General features: G+C 36.0%; 1 protein-coding gene across 1 annotated transcript; it reads left to right on the forward strand.

The window, feature by feature from the left end:
* Positions 1 to 5,135: 5,135 nt before the first annotated feature.
* On the forward strand, positions 5,136 to 19,552 carry LOC121407233 (b(0,+)-type amino acid transporter 1-like). The gene is made up of 11 exons (XM_041598202.1): positions 5,136 to 5,655; positions 7,990 to 8,238; positions 9,352 to 9,477; positions 11,585 to 11,690; positions 12,918 to 12,962; positions 13,795 to 13,918; positions 15,238 to 15,341; positions 16,013 to 16,109; positions 16,853 to 17,005; positions 18,310 to 18,478; positions 19,412 to 19,552. The coding sequence occupies exons 1-11, from the start codon at positions 5,361 to 5,363 to the stop codon at positions 19,525 to 19,527; spliced, it is 1,584 nt and encodes a 527-aa protein (XP_041454136.1). The 5' UTR covers positions 5,136 to 5,360; the 3' UTR covers positions 19,528 to 19,552.
* The last annotated feature ends 1,601 nt before the right edge of the window (positions 19,553 to 21,153 follow it).

A 21,153-nucleotide genomic window follows, 5' to 3' on the forward strand; every position in this document is an offset into this window, starting at 1 on the left:
ACAAAGAAGCAATGTACGTTTTGAACTGTGATGAGAAGGAATAAAACGTTGACAAAAAGAAGAACATAATGGCAGGTTTCGATAGCAATGGTAACAATAATGATAATAAAACTAACGATACAAGAACTACTTCTACTACTACTACTACTACTACTACTACTACTACTACTACTACTACTACTACTACTACTACTACTACTACTACTACTACTACTACTACTACTACTACCACTACTACTACTACTACTACCACCACCACCACCGCCGCCGCTACTACTACTACTACCACCACCACCGCCGCTGCTGCTACTACTACTACTACTACTACTACTACTACGACTACCCCCTACTACCACCACCACCGCCACTACTACTATACAACTACTGCCACCACCGCCGCCATTACTACTACTACTACCACCACCACCACTCTACTGATAATATAAATACTGATGTAAATCATGATGATGATTATAGTCATAATAATTATCATGAATGATGATGATGATTGTGACTGTAATTTTAGCGATGATGATGATGATGATGAAAACAATGATATTGAAATAATAGGGGTAATGATACATATATTTAAGATAATAAATTTGTTTATTGTACTGTTATGATTGAGTAATGACACTGCTTTATAATTGTGTACAGAATTCAGGGATTTTTAATGTATTTACATTTTATTTTAAATGAGGGACTCAAACATGTAATAATTATCAAAATTTCAGTGAAATATTTGAAACGTGGTTTTAAATATTCATTCATTTTTTCTTCAAAATCATTGAGAATTCGCACAATGATTTACCTATTTAAAACATAATAATCGGTCAGTGCAGATGCACCCTTCATGCTGCTAAGGTAAACTGAAATTCCTTTAAAATCTTAATCTCATGCAGATGTTTATATTTGCTAAGCTAGTTAACCTTACTATCTTTCTGTCGCGATATCGATGCAATTGTGTTGGGATTTAGGATTATCCACAACATTTTCACACTAGCCGTTCAAAACATTTAGTAAAAATGCATTGACACCAAAATTGAATACTACATTAAAACATAATTACAATATGTTTATGCATCGTAGATATAATTTCTTGAAGTAATAAATCCCCTCTCCTAAAAGAAATCTTACAAGCAATATGGGAAATACACTCTATTATTGATAACACCAACTTTCTCCGACACGTTGGATTTACTATCAAAAAATTTAAGTCAGCCATTTCACTATTTATAAAAAAACACTTTTAACTCAGACATTTGACGAGTTAACCTTTTCTCACAAATCACCCCCAAAATGATATCAAACTCACTGCATCTATCTTCTTTTTCAAAGTTTCATTTAAAAATTATCTTTTATCCCAGTATTCTTAAATATCATATCTGCACGTTTGTCTGTTTGTTTGCTTGAAATTTATTTCTGCGTTCAACATATTCAACATAATACAACATAATCAATTATTACATAGATTTTACATATATATACATTTTAGACACACGTATCATTTACAATCTCTTTCTGAATATAAAAAAGCATATGAAAAATATTATTCAACTCAATTTCAGAACGCAGGAGACCGTCGTCATGAGCGACCTGCTTGATGTTGACGACGGCCTCAACGTTCACCCACTTGCACACACATGGACACTTCATTTGTCTTCTTTCTCCCTTTCTGATGACGTGTGGCGTCACAGACCTATGGAATATAATTGGTTTCCATGTAGCCCTTTTCCCTTTTGGCTGCTATTACTCAAGCATTTATTTTTATAGTTTGCTACTGCATTTGTTTTTGAATACTTTATTGTCTTATTCTTAAATAATATATTCATGTCTAAATTCTGTTATGACACTGTTATTAATTTGTCTCATTGCAATGTACTTTAATGTCATAATACGATTATGCTTATGTATTGTAAATTTATTTTGACTTTACAATAAATGCAGAAATTCCTGGAAAAAATACAAGTATGAGCAATATTTTCCTATCAAAGCCAATAAGACATATTTTGATAAAGCATCTTTTCCCTTTGGTTACAAAGCACTGCACACACACACTACTCCATGTTTGTGCTACTAAAACAATTAAACACCTCAGAATGACCAGCTTAGTCCATGCAATCCATTGTCCTCAATGCAAAATAGATGGGATTTTAATAACTTTCAAGAACTTGTCAACAGAGGAGGCAGTCTTGACTGCAGCAGGTAGATGATTCCATTAAATATTTAAGAAAAAACAAAGCTTATTTTTAAAGGTATATGGTTTATTTTTTAAGTTGTAATTAAACCGACTATGTTATGACTTACCATTCCTGATCTCCTTAAAGATGTTCACTAATCCTGGCAATTTCTGTGACCCTATATACCCTATTTTAAGGTTGCACAGCTATCGAGAATATTGTAGTGAATAAGGTCAGGTGTGTAAATTGTATTTCTTCTGTATTTTTGGCATCTTTCTGATCGATACAGGTTTAAACCCCTGACCACGCACAAACACGCACGAACACACACACCCACCCGCACACACGCTTACCCACCTTTTAAAATATGGATTACACTGCGTGACACTGCCTTTTTTAGTGCTGCACGCAAATTCTTGAACGGTCTCCCTTCCTAAATAGGAAACGCATCATCTGTTAACTTTTAAAAACCTACATTAAGTCACTTTTTGTAATGTAGTTTGTAGAAACAGTAGGCTTGCCTTATTTTCCTGCAATTATGACTTGATCCCGGACTTGATACGGTTTTTCCCTTAACTTGATAACTATTGTTTCATGTTTACATGCTAAGTATTGCAATGCGCAGTTGAGTATGTATATAAATACGGATTGTGATTATGATGATGATGAAGATGATTATTTTTGTTAATAGCAAACACACACACTCTCTCCACATCTGCTCTATCATACATAACACACACTCAATTACGCACACGCACACACTCACATCCACCCTCCCACACCCTCACTCCCCATTATATTACACACACACCCACACTCACCTTTGCACACACACTTTGCCGAAACCACTTTAGATGTGCACGATTAATACATACATACATGATGTATGAAAAACTATCATTTTACGAATTTCTCATAACATGTAACATGAACCACGCACGCGCCAATCTAATTTTGTTTTCACGCATCCATGTTAATTCACTCATGTGAATTTTCTCAGAGTTTGACCAATTCGTTCTCATTGTACCTTCTTGTTAACCGACCTAATGGCAGATTGATTTCCATTTCTCATATAAATTTCCAAACAAATATTGGCAGTATTTGGGGGTTTTCACACCAGTCGCTAAAGAAAAATATGTTACATTCAAGGAGAACAAAAGCATAAGATTTAGTTTAATAATTATAAAGAGTTGATATGCCTTCTATTTTAGGATTTGTTTATTTAGTTGCAATTAACCCCATTTTGTTATGACTTGCCATTCTTTATCTCTTTGATGATGAGGTTAACTGATCATGGCGATTTCGCTGACCCCATTTCACATCGCCTTATTAAAATTCTTAACAGGGACTGGAGGTCTTCAACTAATATCTATAGAGTATTCTTTAGATGAAGTGTATTTTCCCTGTATTTTTGGCATGTTTCATGTCTATTGCCTGTACGGTTATGTCCTTTGAATTTTTAGGATCAAGGAAATGTTTTCGTTTGAAATCTAATAAAATGACAACATCGTTATTTCCTCCCTCGAATATCCAGTGATATTGATAGAGTTTTAGGGTATATGTGTTTGTTTATTTGTAGTACATCTGAATATTTTGGGCGTACTTACATTTACCATACCGCACATAGATATATGATCTGTGTTTTTAATGAGAAAAAGTACTCTGTCATTGCCAACCCATGAACACACACTCACAAAACCACCCATTGAAGATGTAGTCTTCAATGGTAACGAAAAAATATGGTAACGAATTGATAACATAAATTCATCTCTTTTTTTGGGGGGGGTATTCACATACATACTAAAGCAATTTTTGTGAACATTAAAAGTTACCCAAATAATAAATCTCGTCCCCATTTGCCCATAATGTCGATACTTGAGTGCAAACATTCAGGTCCATGCTATAGGAATCGTTTCGATCTCGATGCGAACTTGTCGAACTTTTGAGAGAAAAATGTGTCTATAAAGGGCATGTCACGATTTCAGTTGATAAATATTTGTTGTACTAGTGCGTAGGCCATCACTGTGCCGCAGTCATACCAACGGATACCAAACTGACCGATGGTTTGTCATTCAAAATAACGTACTTTTGATCGGATTGTGTGAGTCCGTTTCCCAGGTGTGACTATTGCGTCAGCCGTGGGAAGCTGAACAGGCAGTTTCTTGTTATGTCATGATAAGGGGGGGGGGGGGGGGTGGTGAGGGGCAAGGGAGTTGAGCCTTGAGGTCCTATGCTTTTAGGCCTAAGCAAGAAGGACAAGCGATACTTCTGTTCTTAATCGATTTCAGCATTTTTTCAGCTTTTCATTAAAAAGACTTTTCGATACTTTACCCCCATAATCGTTTTGAAAGAATGAAGCGATGATACTTTTAAAATATAACTTGTATTTTTTTTACACGTACTGTCTAAAAATACATGACATCCTGAGTTTTTGTTATTAATAGGTAAAGAATTAGAAGAAGTCGTTTCTTTTATTCCCTTCATTTTAACTCTTCATTGTTTATAAATTTTCCTCTATTTTTTTTCTATTATCTGTAGCTTGTGTGTAAAATTCTATGTCTCTTCCCCTCAAAGATTGTTAGTATTCAATAAAAACACAACAGAAAAAAAAACACATCAGGGAAAATATCATCTTGATTTTAAAACAATCTCAGATGAAAACATATCGGTTAAACATTCTTACATGAAATCGTCAGACGATCCTTAAAGAATAAGTCGTTTTAGTAAAACCACAGCTTAATGTTGCTTGTCAATAAAACATATCGGCATGTACATATAGATATAAGGGGGTTGTCGGGTTTTCACTTCTCTTAGAGATAAACAGTGAATTGTATTTTATCTGAGAATGATGACGAATACTGCTTGGCGCTAATGCGTGTGTGTGTGTGTGCGTGTGTGCGTGCGAGTGCGTCTGTGTGTTTTTCTCTCCACGTGACCTAACAGTCTAGTTAGTAACGATTTATTTAGATCTCTCAAGTGCTAAGACCATCCAAATGAGTATCCGTTTCTGGTGGTATATACCGATACCGGCTTTTCAGCACGAATCGATCATTACACGGTGATTTTGTTTGTGGATAAAACCTGTTGAAATGGACCGTCTGAAATAACATTTCAAGCTCTTAAACGATAAGAAAATATAACCATTCATAGGGTCGATCAATTGTTCATTCTTCTGGAAATATGACGGAATTAAAAGAAAGAAAGAAGGGAGAGATCAATCATGGCTTCGAACCTGAGTACGAGAATGGACCAACGTCTTACAATGAAAAAGCCATCGAGATCATTGACGGCCCCGACAACGGTGAAGGGGTAAAATTAAAAAGAGAAGTTGGTCTACTTGGAGCATTTGCTTACGTGGTTGGGTCGATGATTGGATCTGGTATTTTTGTATCCCCCAAAGGAGTTCTTGCTTCAACAGAGAGCGTTGGGATGAGTCTCGTTGTATGGGTGGTATGTGGTATAGTTGCACTGTTAGGTAAGTATAATTAGTTAAAGGACAAATAAGTCCACCCAACTTAAAGTTGATTTAAATAGACGGAGAAAAATCAAACAAGCGTAACACTAAAATTTTCGTCAAAATCGGATGTAAAATGAGAGAGTTAAGACATTTTAAAATTTCGCATAATTTCGCAAAACAGTCTATCATAATAACAGGATAATTATGGTCGGTATGCAAGTTTTATTTTATGAAATATGAAATAAAGCAAAAATTTATTCCTCCCTGACAAATAGCACTTCCATTATTTCAACAATTTGTTGTTCAGTCCAGATGGCATTATTGTCAAATTTGTAAAAATTGAATTATTTCATAATTCAATCAATAAAAAACAAGATAAATAGTAATCATTGACTCTCTCATTTGCAGATCACTGAGTTGTACTTATAACTGTTTTGTGAAAAATAAGCGAAAAAAAAGACTGGTCAATGGTCAATCGCGGGGTGAAACGTATTTAGGGTACGTTTTTTCCCCTAAAGCTTTTTTAGAGAAGACTATAGCCAAATGTGTTTAGGGTATGTTTTTTCCCAAGCTTTTTCCCCCGAGGTCATATTTTGGCGACATCTTGTTTAGGGGCCAAATGTGTAAATAAAGCCCGCGAAAAACTTGTTTAGGGGGTTATTTTGCACACAGAGAAAAACTTTTTTTTTTTGTGGGGAGGGGGGGGGTGTTCGGAAATTGGTCACGCGTGTGTACAGCAATATATTTGACTGCCCTCCCCCCCCCGGGATCAAAACTTACACCAGTTGGTGTTTATATATAGAGGACCACACCATGAGGTGTTAAAATAACATCCTAGAGATTGAAAATAACACCAAAGAGTGTAAATGTAACAACCAAAGTTGTTGTAATAACACCGATGGTGTTAAACACTGTCAATTTAACACCGGAGTAAAATAACTGGTGTGGTCCTCTCTCTACACCGGTTAACACCAAAGTTTTTGCTGTGTAGAATCATTTGCAATTAAGGGACATTTGAAATAGTTTATCTCTAAATTCTGGAGACTGCAAAATCAATCTGATAGATTTTGGTCCGTGACCAATCCAAAATTGGATCGAAAGTTTCAATGTAATAGGATTGAATTCTAAATCTATCAGATTGACAACGTCGACCTAACTTTAGATTGGTCCCTGATCGCAATCTATTTTGATCTAAGGAATTTGGAGAGTTTAAATACTCTCTGACTGAATCGGAAATCTTTATATACAAATGCCAACAAACAAAACTGTTTGCCATCTTTTATGTTGGCGAGAATGAGTTATGTATTTATGTTGTATAAATCCAGATTTATATACCCTTTTATTACCGACTATGTTTATTCATTGAATTTATTTTATTTGTTAGTCACACATTGTCATAATTCTATTCAAACAAGTACATGAAAACAAATCTTATCCCAAGGTCACCGTCATCTGGCCAAAGTATATCAAAGGATTAAACGTTAGAATATAAAAGTTTGAACGCCAAGGAATGAAGTTGAAAAGTTAGAAAACACAGATATTAATGTTTGAAAATCATGATGCATCTTGTAATTTTTTTTTATTTCCAAAGGGGCATGGTGCTTATTATGTTTTGTAGCATTGTTCATCATCTAAGTTTCTTTACTTATCTGTTTTTTGTTAAAGGGGAATGAAACCTTTGGAACAAATAGGCTTGTGTAGAAACAGAAATATCAAAGAATAAGAATAAAGAGAGTTTGAGAAAAATCGGACAAATAATGAGAAAGATATGAGCATTTGAATATTGCAATCACTAATGCTATGGAGATCCTCCCATTGGCAATGCGACAAGGATGTGTGATGTCACTGATGAACAACTTTCCCTTTGGTGGACTATAAAACACCCTCAAAATGTCTCTTTTTGCTTTTTCTTACGATGATACAAACTCTTTATCCATTATGTATTCTTAAAAAATATGTATTACGTGCCCTCATGTAGAAAGAACACATGATCTATGGATAGATGTGATAAAAGAGGCAATTCAAGTGAAATATATACTAAAGTAATGGGGAGAGTTGTTCATCAGTGACATCACACATCTTTGTCGCATTGCCAATTTGCTATCTCCATAGCAATAGTGATCGCAATATTCAAATGCTCATAACTTTCTCATTATTTGTCCGATTTTTCTCAAACTTTTGTTGATCTGTTTCTTTGATTTTTCTGTTTTCACTCAAGCTATCTTGTTCCAATGGTTTCATTCTCCTTTAATGTTCTATTTGTAATATATTCAAATCGCTTTCTCGTCCCTCCATCTTCATAATTATCACAATTCACACCGATGTTCCCTCGACTTCCCTTTCTACCCACAGGCGCTTTGGTGTATACCGAATTGGGTCTGATGCTCCCCAAATCTGGTGCTGAGCACACGTACTTGAACACGACCTTTGGTTCATCCATAGCCTTTGTGTACGCATGGGTTAGTATCACTGTTATTCGTCCCGCAGGCATCGCTATCATCTCATTAACCTTTGGTCAGTATATGGTGGCGCCCTTCTACACTGGTGAAGAATGCGGACCACCTGATATGATTGCAAAGCTTTTAGCGGGTTGTTGCATTGGTGAGTAATATGTTTGCTTCCACTAAAGTGTTGAAAGTTTTTTTTTATAATTAATCTCACATGTAAAACAGAGAAAATGGCAAATACAAATTAAGCATTGTGTTCACCCCAAGTGACCCTATAGTAATCTGTAGCAATTTTTCAGTGTCCAAAAGAGTATCCAATAGCCTATCAGCAAATATCTCCCCAATATAATTTAAGAGCTCCCGTGGACGACGGGTGCGTCACGGCGACCGTACCCTGCCACGCGCACGCGTCAACTCTGCGATTTCGTCGGTCCTATAGTTTCACGACTGTTCTCATTGGGAATTGGCGTTGCGTTGAATGACGAATGACAATAGAATTTGATCACATGATACCTTTCCAATACGGTAACACGAGTACGTCCTACAAATATAAATACGCAGGCGCTTTTCATAACGCAGAAAATCTTGTCAAAAGCCCTTCAGTGATAAGGTATAGCCTTTGCCGAAAATCGGTGAATCAAAACAGCAGTGTCATCCTGGGGCCCGTTGCAGAAAGAGTTGCGTTTAAACGCAAGCCCCAAAATCAATCGCAAGTCCCAAATGCGCACTGTTGATTGGTTGAAAATGAAGTTGCGCATGATTTTTAAAGTTGCAATCGATTGCAACTCTTTCTGCAACGGGCCCAGGCGTCCTGACGGCTTTGGACAAACAACATATTTGCAATTTTGCCACCGGCCGACGAATGTACTATAATATTATGCTTACCCTCACCCTCCTCCATTCTGTCCACTAAGTACATAGTGATATGACTCATTGACGTTTGTTATTGATCACTCGTGTGTTCATGTATTTCCCCGTGCTCTTGCAAATTTCTCTGCTTTGTCATTTAAATATTCCCATAATTATCATTCGTCTGTCCATGCTACATCTGGGCCCCTTTGCATAAAAGTTACTATTATGGTAACTTTACCATCCAATGGTAACTACCATGGTAATGCTGATCAACAGCCAATCAAACTCAAGGACTCAATGCAAGTTACCATGGTATGGCAGAGTTATAATGGTAATTAATGCAACGGGGCCCTGATCATTTTTCATTAGTTTGCTTTACGTTTTAATTTCTTTCCTTTCTCTCGTTCCTTCTCAGTCTTGCTGGCAATAATCAATTGTTACAGTCTGAAGGCCGCTGCTCGAGTTCAAATCATATTCACAGTGGCTAAACTTCTAGCTCTTGCAGTCATTATAATCCTTGGTTTTGTGGAGATTGGTCAAGGTATGACGGAAAGGGCTTATATTCACTTGGTTTACAAGTCGGTCTACTTCCCATGGGCTAAATCCATTTGGTCTACTATCAATCGATCTGATTCCAGGGGCTGATCCAGGATTCCAAAAGGGGGCAATTTTTCTAAAAATAACAATCCCCCCCCCAAAAAAAAAATCAGGTCTTCATTCCCAATTGATGGTGATTTATGTCAGGGAAAATTTAACAAGCAAAAAAAAAAGAAAGAAGGAAGGGATCCTTACTGCAGTCACTTGCGACATATTCCCCTATATTTGTAATGGTTCTCAATGGGGGGGGGGCAAGGGCCGGATGTGCTCCTTCCTGGATCCGCCGCTGTTTAGTTCTGATCTAGCATAACATATTTCGTCCCCCGCTTCCGCCGCCTATGGTTCTAATATCCACTGCTTCTACTAATGTTCACTTGCCAAATCTGAATATTTGGTTCATAGTCATCTAACCAAATAGACTAAGCAGTGTAGAACCAAGTGGATGTCATTCGAAATTACTGTAGCCGAGTTAGATTGGCAGCTAACCAAAAACTGGTTTCCAACCAAAACCAAACACGAAGAAGAAAGATCAGTAGGTTACTGTATAGTAGACGAAATGGCTGTTGGTGCATTAGGATTAGACCATGCGGGATGTGACTAAACGAAAAGAAGACAAAGTGGTCCGTATTCTGAAGTCAGGTTTAACTTAGACCACGGTCTAACTCTGAGCTAAAATGGGGAGCCATGCAAACAAAAATAATAATTTTTTTTATGTTGTATATTTCTAATGTTATTTTGTTTCATTTTGCTTTCATAACGAAAAAAAATACATCAGTTCTCATTCCCAATACAATTTTACGAATTATGCTCCAATTGGCTCTCCATAATTAAACCACAACTTCAAACCAGGGTTTAGTTTAAACCCGAGTTTAGAATACGGGCCAGTAGTGAGTTTATGCAACACCGAAGTCAATTTTGTTATTTGTTTTCAAAGTTCAGTTAACTCTCATATTAATATGTACATGTAGGAATGCTGAATATGACCATCAAAACGCCAGTGTATTTACACTTAGACACAAATGCAACTTAATAAAAAAAAATTGAAAAAAATATAAAGGGTTGTAGGAACACCTAAAAACAGTTTTATATTCAACAGATTATTTGCAATAAACAATGAGCCGTTCATTTTGCACTGTTTACATAAGTTTTGAATATGGTTTTCTACATTTATTTACAACATAGAGAGAAATCCTAATCTATTATAGTACACACCTGTTACGCCTAAGTTAAATCAAATATTTTCATCATTTTCAAAATGGTCCCTTCTTTTGAACATATTTTACATTTTTTTGTATATATGCCTTTAACCACTGGATTTGCATAACATTAAAATTAGTCTATATATTCGAAATGTACAGACAATTCACACATAAGAGTTTTTTTAATACATTAATTGTCTAAACTGCAGTCATGACTGTGGGCCAATTATTATTTTGGCAATCCAGGTTCACCTGTTGATCGAATCGTAGACCAACAGTTATCTTATTTTTCCCATTAAAATTATCTTGTTCTGCCCATTAAAACAAGCAAGCATCAATATCCGTTAAACGATTAATGCCCTTCCCTTTTTACTCTTTTCCACGACGTTCTCCTGTTCTGTCGAATAGGGTAACGAAGAGATGACGTCACATTTTTTTTTATTAAAGCGTTTCGGCGGATCATGAATTAAAAAGAAAACGAGCCTGATTTGGTGGGAATTGGTCCATTGGGGCCCAATATGAGGAGGCCGTATAAATACCCATATAATATACACTTAGCCCAATTTAATTCATTGCTGTTGTTTGGAAACAGTTGTATGGGCTATAAGACTAATTTACACTTATTCAGGTGTTCCAGGATACGAGATATTTATTCAGCCAAACCTAGCTTATAGGGTAAATTGGGACAAGTCATGTCAATTTGGTGTGTGGATTTTTCGTCATGCTCTGCCGAAATAGTCATGAAAATACAGAAATGCACAAAGATTTATTATAGATGACGTAAATCCAAGGTACTCTATAATCATGACAAAGTCGTATAAAACAACAACGAAATTGTACCCCTACCAACAGGGAACACTGAATATCTGGACCCAAAGGAATCCTTCAAAGGTTCGGCCTCTAATGTTGCTGCTTATGGACTCGCCTTCTATGCAGGGTTATGGTCCTACGACGGATGGTAAATAAAAGAATCTTACCACATCTATGGCCCTTTATTCTTATCCCTCTAGAAACATGACATTAAAAAATAAACGTTTCATAAGGACCATCCCAAAATATGCATGAAACTTGCAGTTCCTCATTATATTGTATGTATAGTGCGATTTTGTATGAATCGCAAACTGTCAAGTTAAAAGAGTTATAGATTTGTATCAACAATTAAGACAAAATGTGAAATTCTCGCACGTAACTTTTTAGGCTGTAGCCAGACAGTGTGCATGAATTATCCCAAAGGTTGCCCATAAATCTGATTACTCCTAGCCAAATGATGTGCCGGTTTATAAAGAAGGAGCATGCTTGAACACCCTTGATTGCAATGATGACAATTATTTCTAAGTACTGTACATTACTTAGCCCTGGATCACCCTCGTTAGCTCGTCTTTTGTTTATCTCTAGTATCTATTCCCATCTCCCCCTCACCTCCCCAATGCTTTGTTTTCTTCATTTATTACTTCTTTATTATATGCCTAATGTATATAAAACTAACTGATTTGTTCCTTGGTCTTTATAGATCAATATTGCATGTCAAAGAGCATAAGTTAAGTGAGGATCGAACCCTCAACATTCTCATGTGTAGAAAAGTTCTTAAACCAATGAGCTTAAACACATAAATAAGTTATTCTGCAGATATATTCATTTATTATCAATTTGTCCAACTATCTATCATTCGGCTTTCCAAATTTTTAAACAATAATTTATAGTAAAAAGAATAACAGCGTACAATACAGAATTTCGTATCGTCTTTAACAGTGTAAAGTACCCCTTGGGGAAAGCAACATTTGCGGATAGAATGTTCCATCCCACTAATAGTAAATAGATGAATAATATGAAATAAATTAAAATTGAAAAACATATTTTCGTATTTGCCTCTAACTTTATTAATTATACATTTTATACTGATTAAATCTGTCATTCAGATTCAAAATTGTTATCGTCACAACATTATCAGCTTTGTGATGTTAAAATTTAGAAGAAATGTGCATGAATCTTGCAAAACACGTGACACAAAATGACGAAATCCATATATTCATTTAAAATGACTAAATGAGTCTCATTTTCATATATCAAAATACTAATGTCACGACAAAACCATGTCAGACATAATACATGGTAGTTTTGTTTTCTTTATCAATCATAGCTCATTTCGAAGCACTCTAACTTTCCCTTGTTTATGTTTTATTTGCAGGAACACGTTGAATTTTGCCGTAGAAGAAATGAAGAGTCCAGAAAAGTATGTATTGTTTTAGTGTCATTCATATGTAGTTCTGCTATTTTTTTATAAATGAAATATTGTCAGATGCAAAATATAGACTTGGGCGTTGGCATGTTGAAATAGTGATATTGTATGGAATCGCAATTGGCTGTCTATCCGTTGAATTATCTCCATGTATGCGAGTACGCCCCTCCGTTTATCATATTTCAAGCCTATCTGCATCACGTATCATTGTTAATTTGTCAAGTAGGATCGGTACAGATATTGAACTTTGCTTCTTGAAAGTTTACAAATAAAAGATAAAGCATGTTATTCGTCATGTATATTTCAGTATGAGATGGTATGGATATCAGATAAGCATACCATAAGCTCTTATTAATTATATTTAAGTGAATATTAGACAGCTTTGAATTTGTGACTTCTGAAACGCGTTTCGAAAAAAACGCAATGTTTAAAAAAGATGTTGTTATGAGCATGCGCAAAACGATTTTTTACCAAACAATATTTTGACAAAAATAATTATAATACGCGTCACAGAAATTCAGTCGCGAACTGCCTAACAACAAGGATTATAACGAATACCTAAAAGCAGTATCGATACACAATTAAAAAAATGTATGTCACTCTCGTAGTTCATGTCTTTGTAGAATATGACCAAAAAATAATGAGACAGATAAATTATGTAGCAAGAAAGGGTCCCAAAACGGTACGGTATGTTTCGGTTGAGAGGAGGAAGTTTCGGAGTGTATTCCTTGACAGATAATTGAATGCTGAAAATCTACATGTATAATTAAATTCAGTTTGTGTTCGTAATTATATAATTTCTCCTTCAAATTATTGTATTTCTTAGAACATTACCCCGTGCTATTTTACTGGGTCTACCAGTCACTACAGTAGTCTACCTTCTGACAAACATTGCCTACTTCACAGTCCTCAGTCCAGAACAACTTATGCAGTCAGATGCAGTCGCCGTGGTAAGAAGATATTCCACTCATCCGAAGAATGCACGCATGATATTCGTTTGATGAACATAAGACCAGCCCACAATAACAATCCATTATTAATTATCAATAAGCAAGAAAAAAAATGAATGTGTAAAGAAGATTTTGGTCAAGTTGCCATAATTTTTTTTTGTATTTTCGGATGGAATTCCGATGGATGGACTTGGGTATTTTATTACATTGTATTCATTATACATTCCTGCGGCATAGAAATAACACAGTATCACACAGTGTGTTGATATAGTAAACTCAGTGGGATCCACAACATTAAACTGTGAAATTTAACTACGCGAAGATAATTCCACACTACGGTCTCCTTTGAGTATTAACGTACTGTACAAGTGTGTTCACATTTTTAATTGGTGGACTATCGATGTAAAAATGCTCAATATTTACAATATTAAGAAAATTTCGCACTAGAAGAACATTCCACACTATGGACTCTTCCAGGTGTATATAATATTCATGTGCACAAAGTGGACATTGGTGTGATTCTCACTGTCAAAGTGTACAAATTTAACAGTGTGAAGACAATTCACCCTATGGACACATCTACAGTGTGTTCACATAGTGGACCATGTGGTTCACACTGTTGAAATGTTTAAATTTAACAGTGTGAAGACAATTTCACCCTATGGACACATCTACAGTGTGTTCACATAGTGGACCATGTGGTTCACACTGTTGAAATGTTCAAATTTAACAGTGTGAAGACAATTTCACCCTATGGACACATCTACAGTGTGTTCACATAGTGGACCATGTGGTTCACACTGTTGAAATGTTCAAATTTAACAGTGTGAAGACAATTTCACCCTATGGACACAGTGTGTTCACATAGTGGTTCACACTGTTGAAATGTTCAAATTTAAGTGTGAAGATGATGTCACATTGCGTTCCACACTGTGATCATACTGTGGGCTGTGTGGGACTTTCAGACAGGGATTGTCATGCTTACACTAGGGGTGATTCCATTAAATAACCAACCTTTTTTGTACTTCTTTCGTACTCCCATTTATCTGGCCAGTTTCTCTTCATTTCTGAGCAATGGCACATTGAGAGCATTACATCATTTTATAATTATCAACTAGGGAAACAAATCATTGAAGAAGGTTCCACGCTATTATGAAATTGTATTTTTTTTTGGGGGGGGGCATAGCTCAGTTAGTTTTCTACAAGATATACTTGCATTTTATTGTTTGATAATAACCCTGTCGAGATTCATAGATTCATACACATAATCTGCAAATAATATAAAAGTAATTCCAGTTTTGTTAATTTTATTCTGACAGACATTTGCTCTCCAGACTATGGGTCCTGCCTATTGGTTGATCCCCGTAGCTGTTGCTATGTCAACGTTCGGAGCGGCTAATGGCGTATCTTTTATCGCTTCAAGGTGGGACAATTTTCGGTTTACTTCATAATCATGACATAAAAATAAAAAAAACATAAACATGAACAGAAATATAAATCTGAAAGGAAACAACCACCAGAGCATCAAAGCACTAATGTTTTTCTTTCCTTTATTCAATAATAATAGTGTTTTTACATAAAGTATCCATTAACTGAGATTTTTTTTATTAATTGATTCTTATTGTTGGTTGTTGTGTCGAATGGTCGTGGTGTAATGCTTATTGTCGCTTTGTTTAATCAGAAGGCCATGTGCTCCAGATTCAACGCAATAACGTTTTCTTTTTAATTCACTTTGCTACTCTCCACACAGGGAATAAAAGGTAACCTGTAGGGATGAGAATATTGATATTGTTGGCTTAGCAATTTGAGGGACAAGACCGCCCATTGCTTGAATATTCCAAAAGGAGCCTGAGCGGAGATTTTCTGAATATTATGTTACCCTATCTGGCCACCCAATCAAGTCTTCACGTTCAAAGGGGGTGGGGGCACACTTTTGTTTAATGGCATTTTTACATTACAAATTCTAATTGTGCCTCTCAAGGGGGGGCACGGGCTGGCTTTGTCCCCCACCCCTGGATCCGCCAGTGAATGTGGATATGGTGAAAAATACCTCAAGAAATTTGACTATTTTTCATTTTAATTTTGACACAATAGGTTAGCCTACTCGGTGGCACAAGAAGGTCATTTCCCCCAGGTATTATCAATGGCACAACACAAGAGGGTAACGCCTGTAGTTTCCTTGATAGTTGTGGTAAGTCAAATAGCAATTTATTAATCATCATGCGGCTTTGGTCATCAGGACAACTACACACCATTCGAATTTCATTTTCATCATTTTCATGTGGATTTTATTCATATCTATTCAAACACAAAACACAGCATGAATATCATACATAAACATTAGAAAACGTTACAGTCGATACATTGTAAACCAGACAATAATGATAATAAAAACAAAAAATAGAAAAATTAAGTGAATATTAGAATTTTGATTTGAAATATTACAATATCGTAAATCGTGCACCATAACTGATTGAATTGCATTTTGGTTGGTATAGGTGAGACCAGAAGCTGTTTTAAAATGTTAAGAGGAATACGATGGTGTTATAGCTTTTTATTTGTTTTTATATTTATTTCATTCACTAGAATTGCTATAATTGTCTTTTGGTCACATTCGAAATATTTTCTATTCCTTTCCTCTAACAATCGCGTAGAATAACTTATCAAGAGGAATGAGTTGAGTGGTTTGAAAAAAAACCTGGACCCTGATTTTCAGAATAAGTTGTTAGACGAGATTACACAATCCAACACTTATGTTATTTTGACCAATAATTTTAAGAGTATAATATATCTTAGTGCGTCGATGGGGAAGAGCCTTAGAGATAACATTCCCTTTTTAAAGGGCCTATGCCGTAATTGATTTACTTTCGTGTATCTACTTTTCTTCTCTTTCGATTTCATTGTCAATTTCAATTAATTTGTCTTTCTTTTCAGTCTGTGATCGCACTGATTCTCCTGTTTGTTTCGAGCGATTTGGATAGTTTGTTAAATTATTTCAGCTTTGCTTCGTGGTTTTTCTATGGTATCACCGCCTTCACCTTCCTCTATCTCAGATACAAACACCCTGATTGGAAGAGGCCATACAGGGTAAGATTGTAAATACTTCTGTAAATTCTAAATGTTTTAAAAAGTTATATCACAACGCAGCAGCAGCAGCATCAATATGTTGACGTTGAAGTAGTAAAAGAAGTAGGATTAGTAGTATGTTTTGTATTTGGGTTTTTACAAATTTGTATCTATCATAACAATATGAATGATTATTTTCGTCTGGGGCCAACCTTCAACGTCACTATCTGAAAGACGTGACCAGGCCTCGAACCTCGAAACTGCATCATTTTAAGTTAGATTACAGGCGGACGCCACAAACAACACCCATTTGAAGTGTGTGCGTGTGTGGGTTGGTGGGGTGGGAGGGTGTGTGTGTGTGATCGAGTTTTTACAGACGTGTGTTACTCAGAGATTGTTATTTACGTCTAGGACTAACCTTTAACGTCACCATCCAAAAGACGTGACCAGGGGGCCGTTTCATAAAGCTGTTCGTAAGATAAGAGCGACTTAAAGAACGACTGGTGAACCTTTCTTACGCGCTTAACCATCGCCAATGTATATACCATTTACCACAAGAAAGATCACCAGTCGTTCTTAAAGTCGCTCTTAACTTACGAACAGCTTTATGAAACACCCACCAGGGCTCAAACCTCGAACCTCTGCGTCAATTTGTAACTTCCCCATAATTATAGCTTGGATAAAGGCGCCGAACACCACATTACCACTTAGTACCATTACCCCCCCCCATCTACTACTACTACTACTACTACTACTACTACTACTACTACTACTACTACTACTACTACTACTACTACTACTACTACTACTACTACTACTACTACTACTACTACTACTACTACTACTACTACTACTACTACTACTTCTACTACTACTACTACTACTACTACTACTACTACTACTACTACTTCTACTACTACTACTACTACTACTACTACTACTACTACTGATGATGATTATGATGATGATGATAATAATAATGATGATGATGATGGTGATGATAATAATAATGATAATACGACTACTACTTTCTTGTACTAAGAAATTATCCATGACACTTAAAAAAGTGGTATTACCATTTCCAAGTAAAACAGTAATCAAACCATGTGAAAGAGTCCGGAAAACGCCTTAATGTACCAGGAGTTGATGAATACCACCTTTTTTATTAGTGGACACAGAAATAGTTAATTAAATAATTTGCAGTTTAAAGTACATTACCCAATCATTATGACTTGTAAAGTTAACAATCAAGTAAAACAGAAGAATGTTCAAAGTTGTTTGATTGCTATGTTTTAACACATCATTTCTTTCCCCGTGTTTTCCAGGTACATTGGATAGTAGCAGTTTTCCTCCTAATCGCCTCTATATATTTCATCATCGCACCTATCATCAACGACCCCGCCCTCGAGTTTCTCTTCGCTGCTATCTTCATGGTCGGTGGATTGATTTTCTGGATACCTTTTATTCACTACGGATATCAACCAAAATTCATGGGTAGGTAGATTCACCATACGATTTTTTAAACTGATAATTCAGGTAGTTACTTTTCAGTCAAAACTATCAAGCAAGTTATAGTTTAAGGGTGACTGCACATGTCAACCAAGGAATAACGAGTTTTCGCACCGCCATGATGAACGAATTCTACAACACAATACTTGTCAAATGACAATGAACAGCTGAGAGGTCTTTGTCGAAAATTGGTGAATCGGAACAGCATGGCGCGGTAACACAAAGGTTAGCGATTAATCGCTAAATGAAATGACCAATCAAGATCCTCGTTGCATGCGCATTTTGCTAAGTAGACTGACTATGAACCAATCAGAACTATTCTTTGAAATTAGCGATCAATCGCAAACCTTTGTGTTACGGGACCCTGATCGTTCTAAGTCCCAACAATTGTAAATGTGTCGTTGTCCAGAGTCCATTAGCATGAAACTACTTTTATGATTACTCAACTTTCGACAAAGACCTCATTGTCAGGAAGGGTACTTGACAATACATTCTCTATGTTCCCGAATCTATCGTCGAAGTGCGCCGAAAAATTGACAATTTTGTATGGTTATTAGGTTTTTTATGCCAATGGCTTCACAGTGTTTTTCAATGTTTTTAAAAGCACATATTTGCATTGCATATCGTTTTTATTTTCAATTTTTCAAAGTTATTTGGGAGCAATCGATATGTTTTCCCTCCCTGTATTTTCATGTGGTGGGTACTATCGCCCCCTACCCCCATTCCCAGAATCGATAACTCTTATGTTGATATTTATTAGCCAAAATTTTATGTGTTGGAATTTTGTTTCATCAATTGCAAATAAGTTAATGGATTGGTAGGCCTACATTTTATTCAATCCACGGGATTCGTGAATTGGTACTTTTATATTTTACGATGGTGGCTAAAGTCGAATAACATTACTTTCATATATTGCAGAACGTTTCACAACCTTCTGTCAGCTGTTTTTCGAACTTATTCCGACATACAACACGGAACTGGAGGATCAGTCGACCATGGATGACGTTAATGAAGATGGAGCCAGCTCAGAATAATGTATTATACTAATGATAACACGGTTCTTATATCCAAATAGAACGGGTGGAATCCTGATAATATAGAAGGATCTATCAGTTCGTATCGATGCTGAAAATATTTGTCCATCAATAATTAGGCGAAGTGGTCCTCGGACGAATGGCCTGTTAGCCTGCGTGGCAATTGGCCCCACTGCTCATTGCTATATAGACCACGAGTGATGGACAGAACACTGTTATTTGTGATCTTTGTATGGGACCAACAAATTCAATTCTGATTGCAATTAGATATAAACATTCCTGCATAAAATGCTAGCTGTTGATGTGAAAGTCTTAAATTCAGCTTGGACTAAACATGTGTTGTGATTGCCCGCATAATTATCTTTGGCAGTCAAGTTAGAATTGGCCATTCCGAATATATGTGTCACCATAATGGCTTGTGCTAAAATTATACGAAACCCCAGAAAATGTCAACAAAACTTGTTTACACTTTATTTTATATATATATATATATATTAGTTAATATTTCCGGGCCAGACAGTTATTTATGATTCGAAATTGTGTTCATATATGTAATCTCCACTGTTAGAGATTTATGTCGCATGGTTATCCGTAATTAAACGACAGCTTTCGATCAGGAGTTAAGAATAAGGGCATGAAAGGGATTGCTCTGATCATTCCCCATCAAAGAAATTGTATAAAATCAGAATTATCTTGAAAAATGTGGAAATTGGGAAAACAAACCCAATGTCTGAAACATGCCATCAATGCACTCCATCTTATGAAAAAGTGTATATATTGTATTTTAAACATTCCATTTGCTAGTCACTCTACTATTAGATGCCAAATTTATGTATGTTGATTTTCAACGGACCTGTTTTGGGTTTTTCAGATAGATATATTCTTCTTCTCGGCGGGTGTTTCATAAAGTTGTTCGTATCTATACCGTACGCATGACCGCACTAACCATGCTCTCAGGTGACCTGTTGCCCGTTTCATAAAGATATACAACTATTGTAGCTGTCAGTATGGTAACTACCATGGCAACATGACACAGTAAACAATTACAACAAAGGGTTTCCATGGAAGTTACAATAATGACATTTTACAATAGTTGATTTTTTTTTCTGAAATAGACCCCGGTTCTTTTGCCAAATGAAATACACAAATTACCCACCCACCTCACCTGGGATGGGTGCAGTGCATTGTGGATAGATTTCTTGCTGAAGGAAATTACGCCGTGGCTGAGATTCGAACCCACGACCCTCTTTTTCAAAGTCCAGGGACGAATCCACTATAGAGTCGTATGTACGTTACAAATAGCTGAATGAAACATCCCTGGTTGCCTAATCGTGTTAATAACAAACTATTACAAGACCGAATTATCAGCAAAAGATTAATTATTCAAAATCGAATGTGGATACCGATATATACTTGTTGCTATCTGGAAAGCTTTTTGATAGCTTCGGACATCATTTTCGTAAAAGGATATGAGTGAAATATATATTTTTAGTTGTCTCCTCCCTATCTAATTTCTTAGACTTCTCGTCTATCCCAGTTTCTTTCTTTGCTGATCATCGCTTTCTCTCAATCCCTTTTCTATCCATTTCCTCTCTCTTTAGATCGCTAATTCTTTCATTTATCTGT

Source organism: Lytechinus variegatus, chromosome 2 (genome assembly GCF_018143015.1).
Source record: "Lytechinus variegatus isolate NC3 chromosome 2, Lvar_3.0, whole genome shotgun sequence".
NCBI lineage: Eukaryota > Metazoa > Echinodermata > Echinoidea > Temnopleuroida > Toxopneustidae > Lytechinus > Lytechinus variegatus.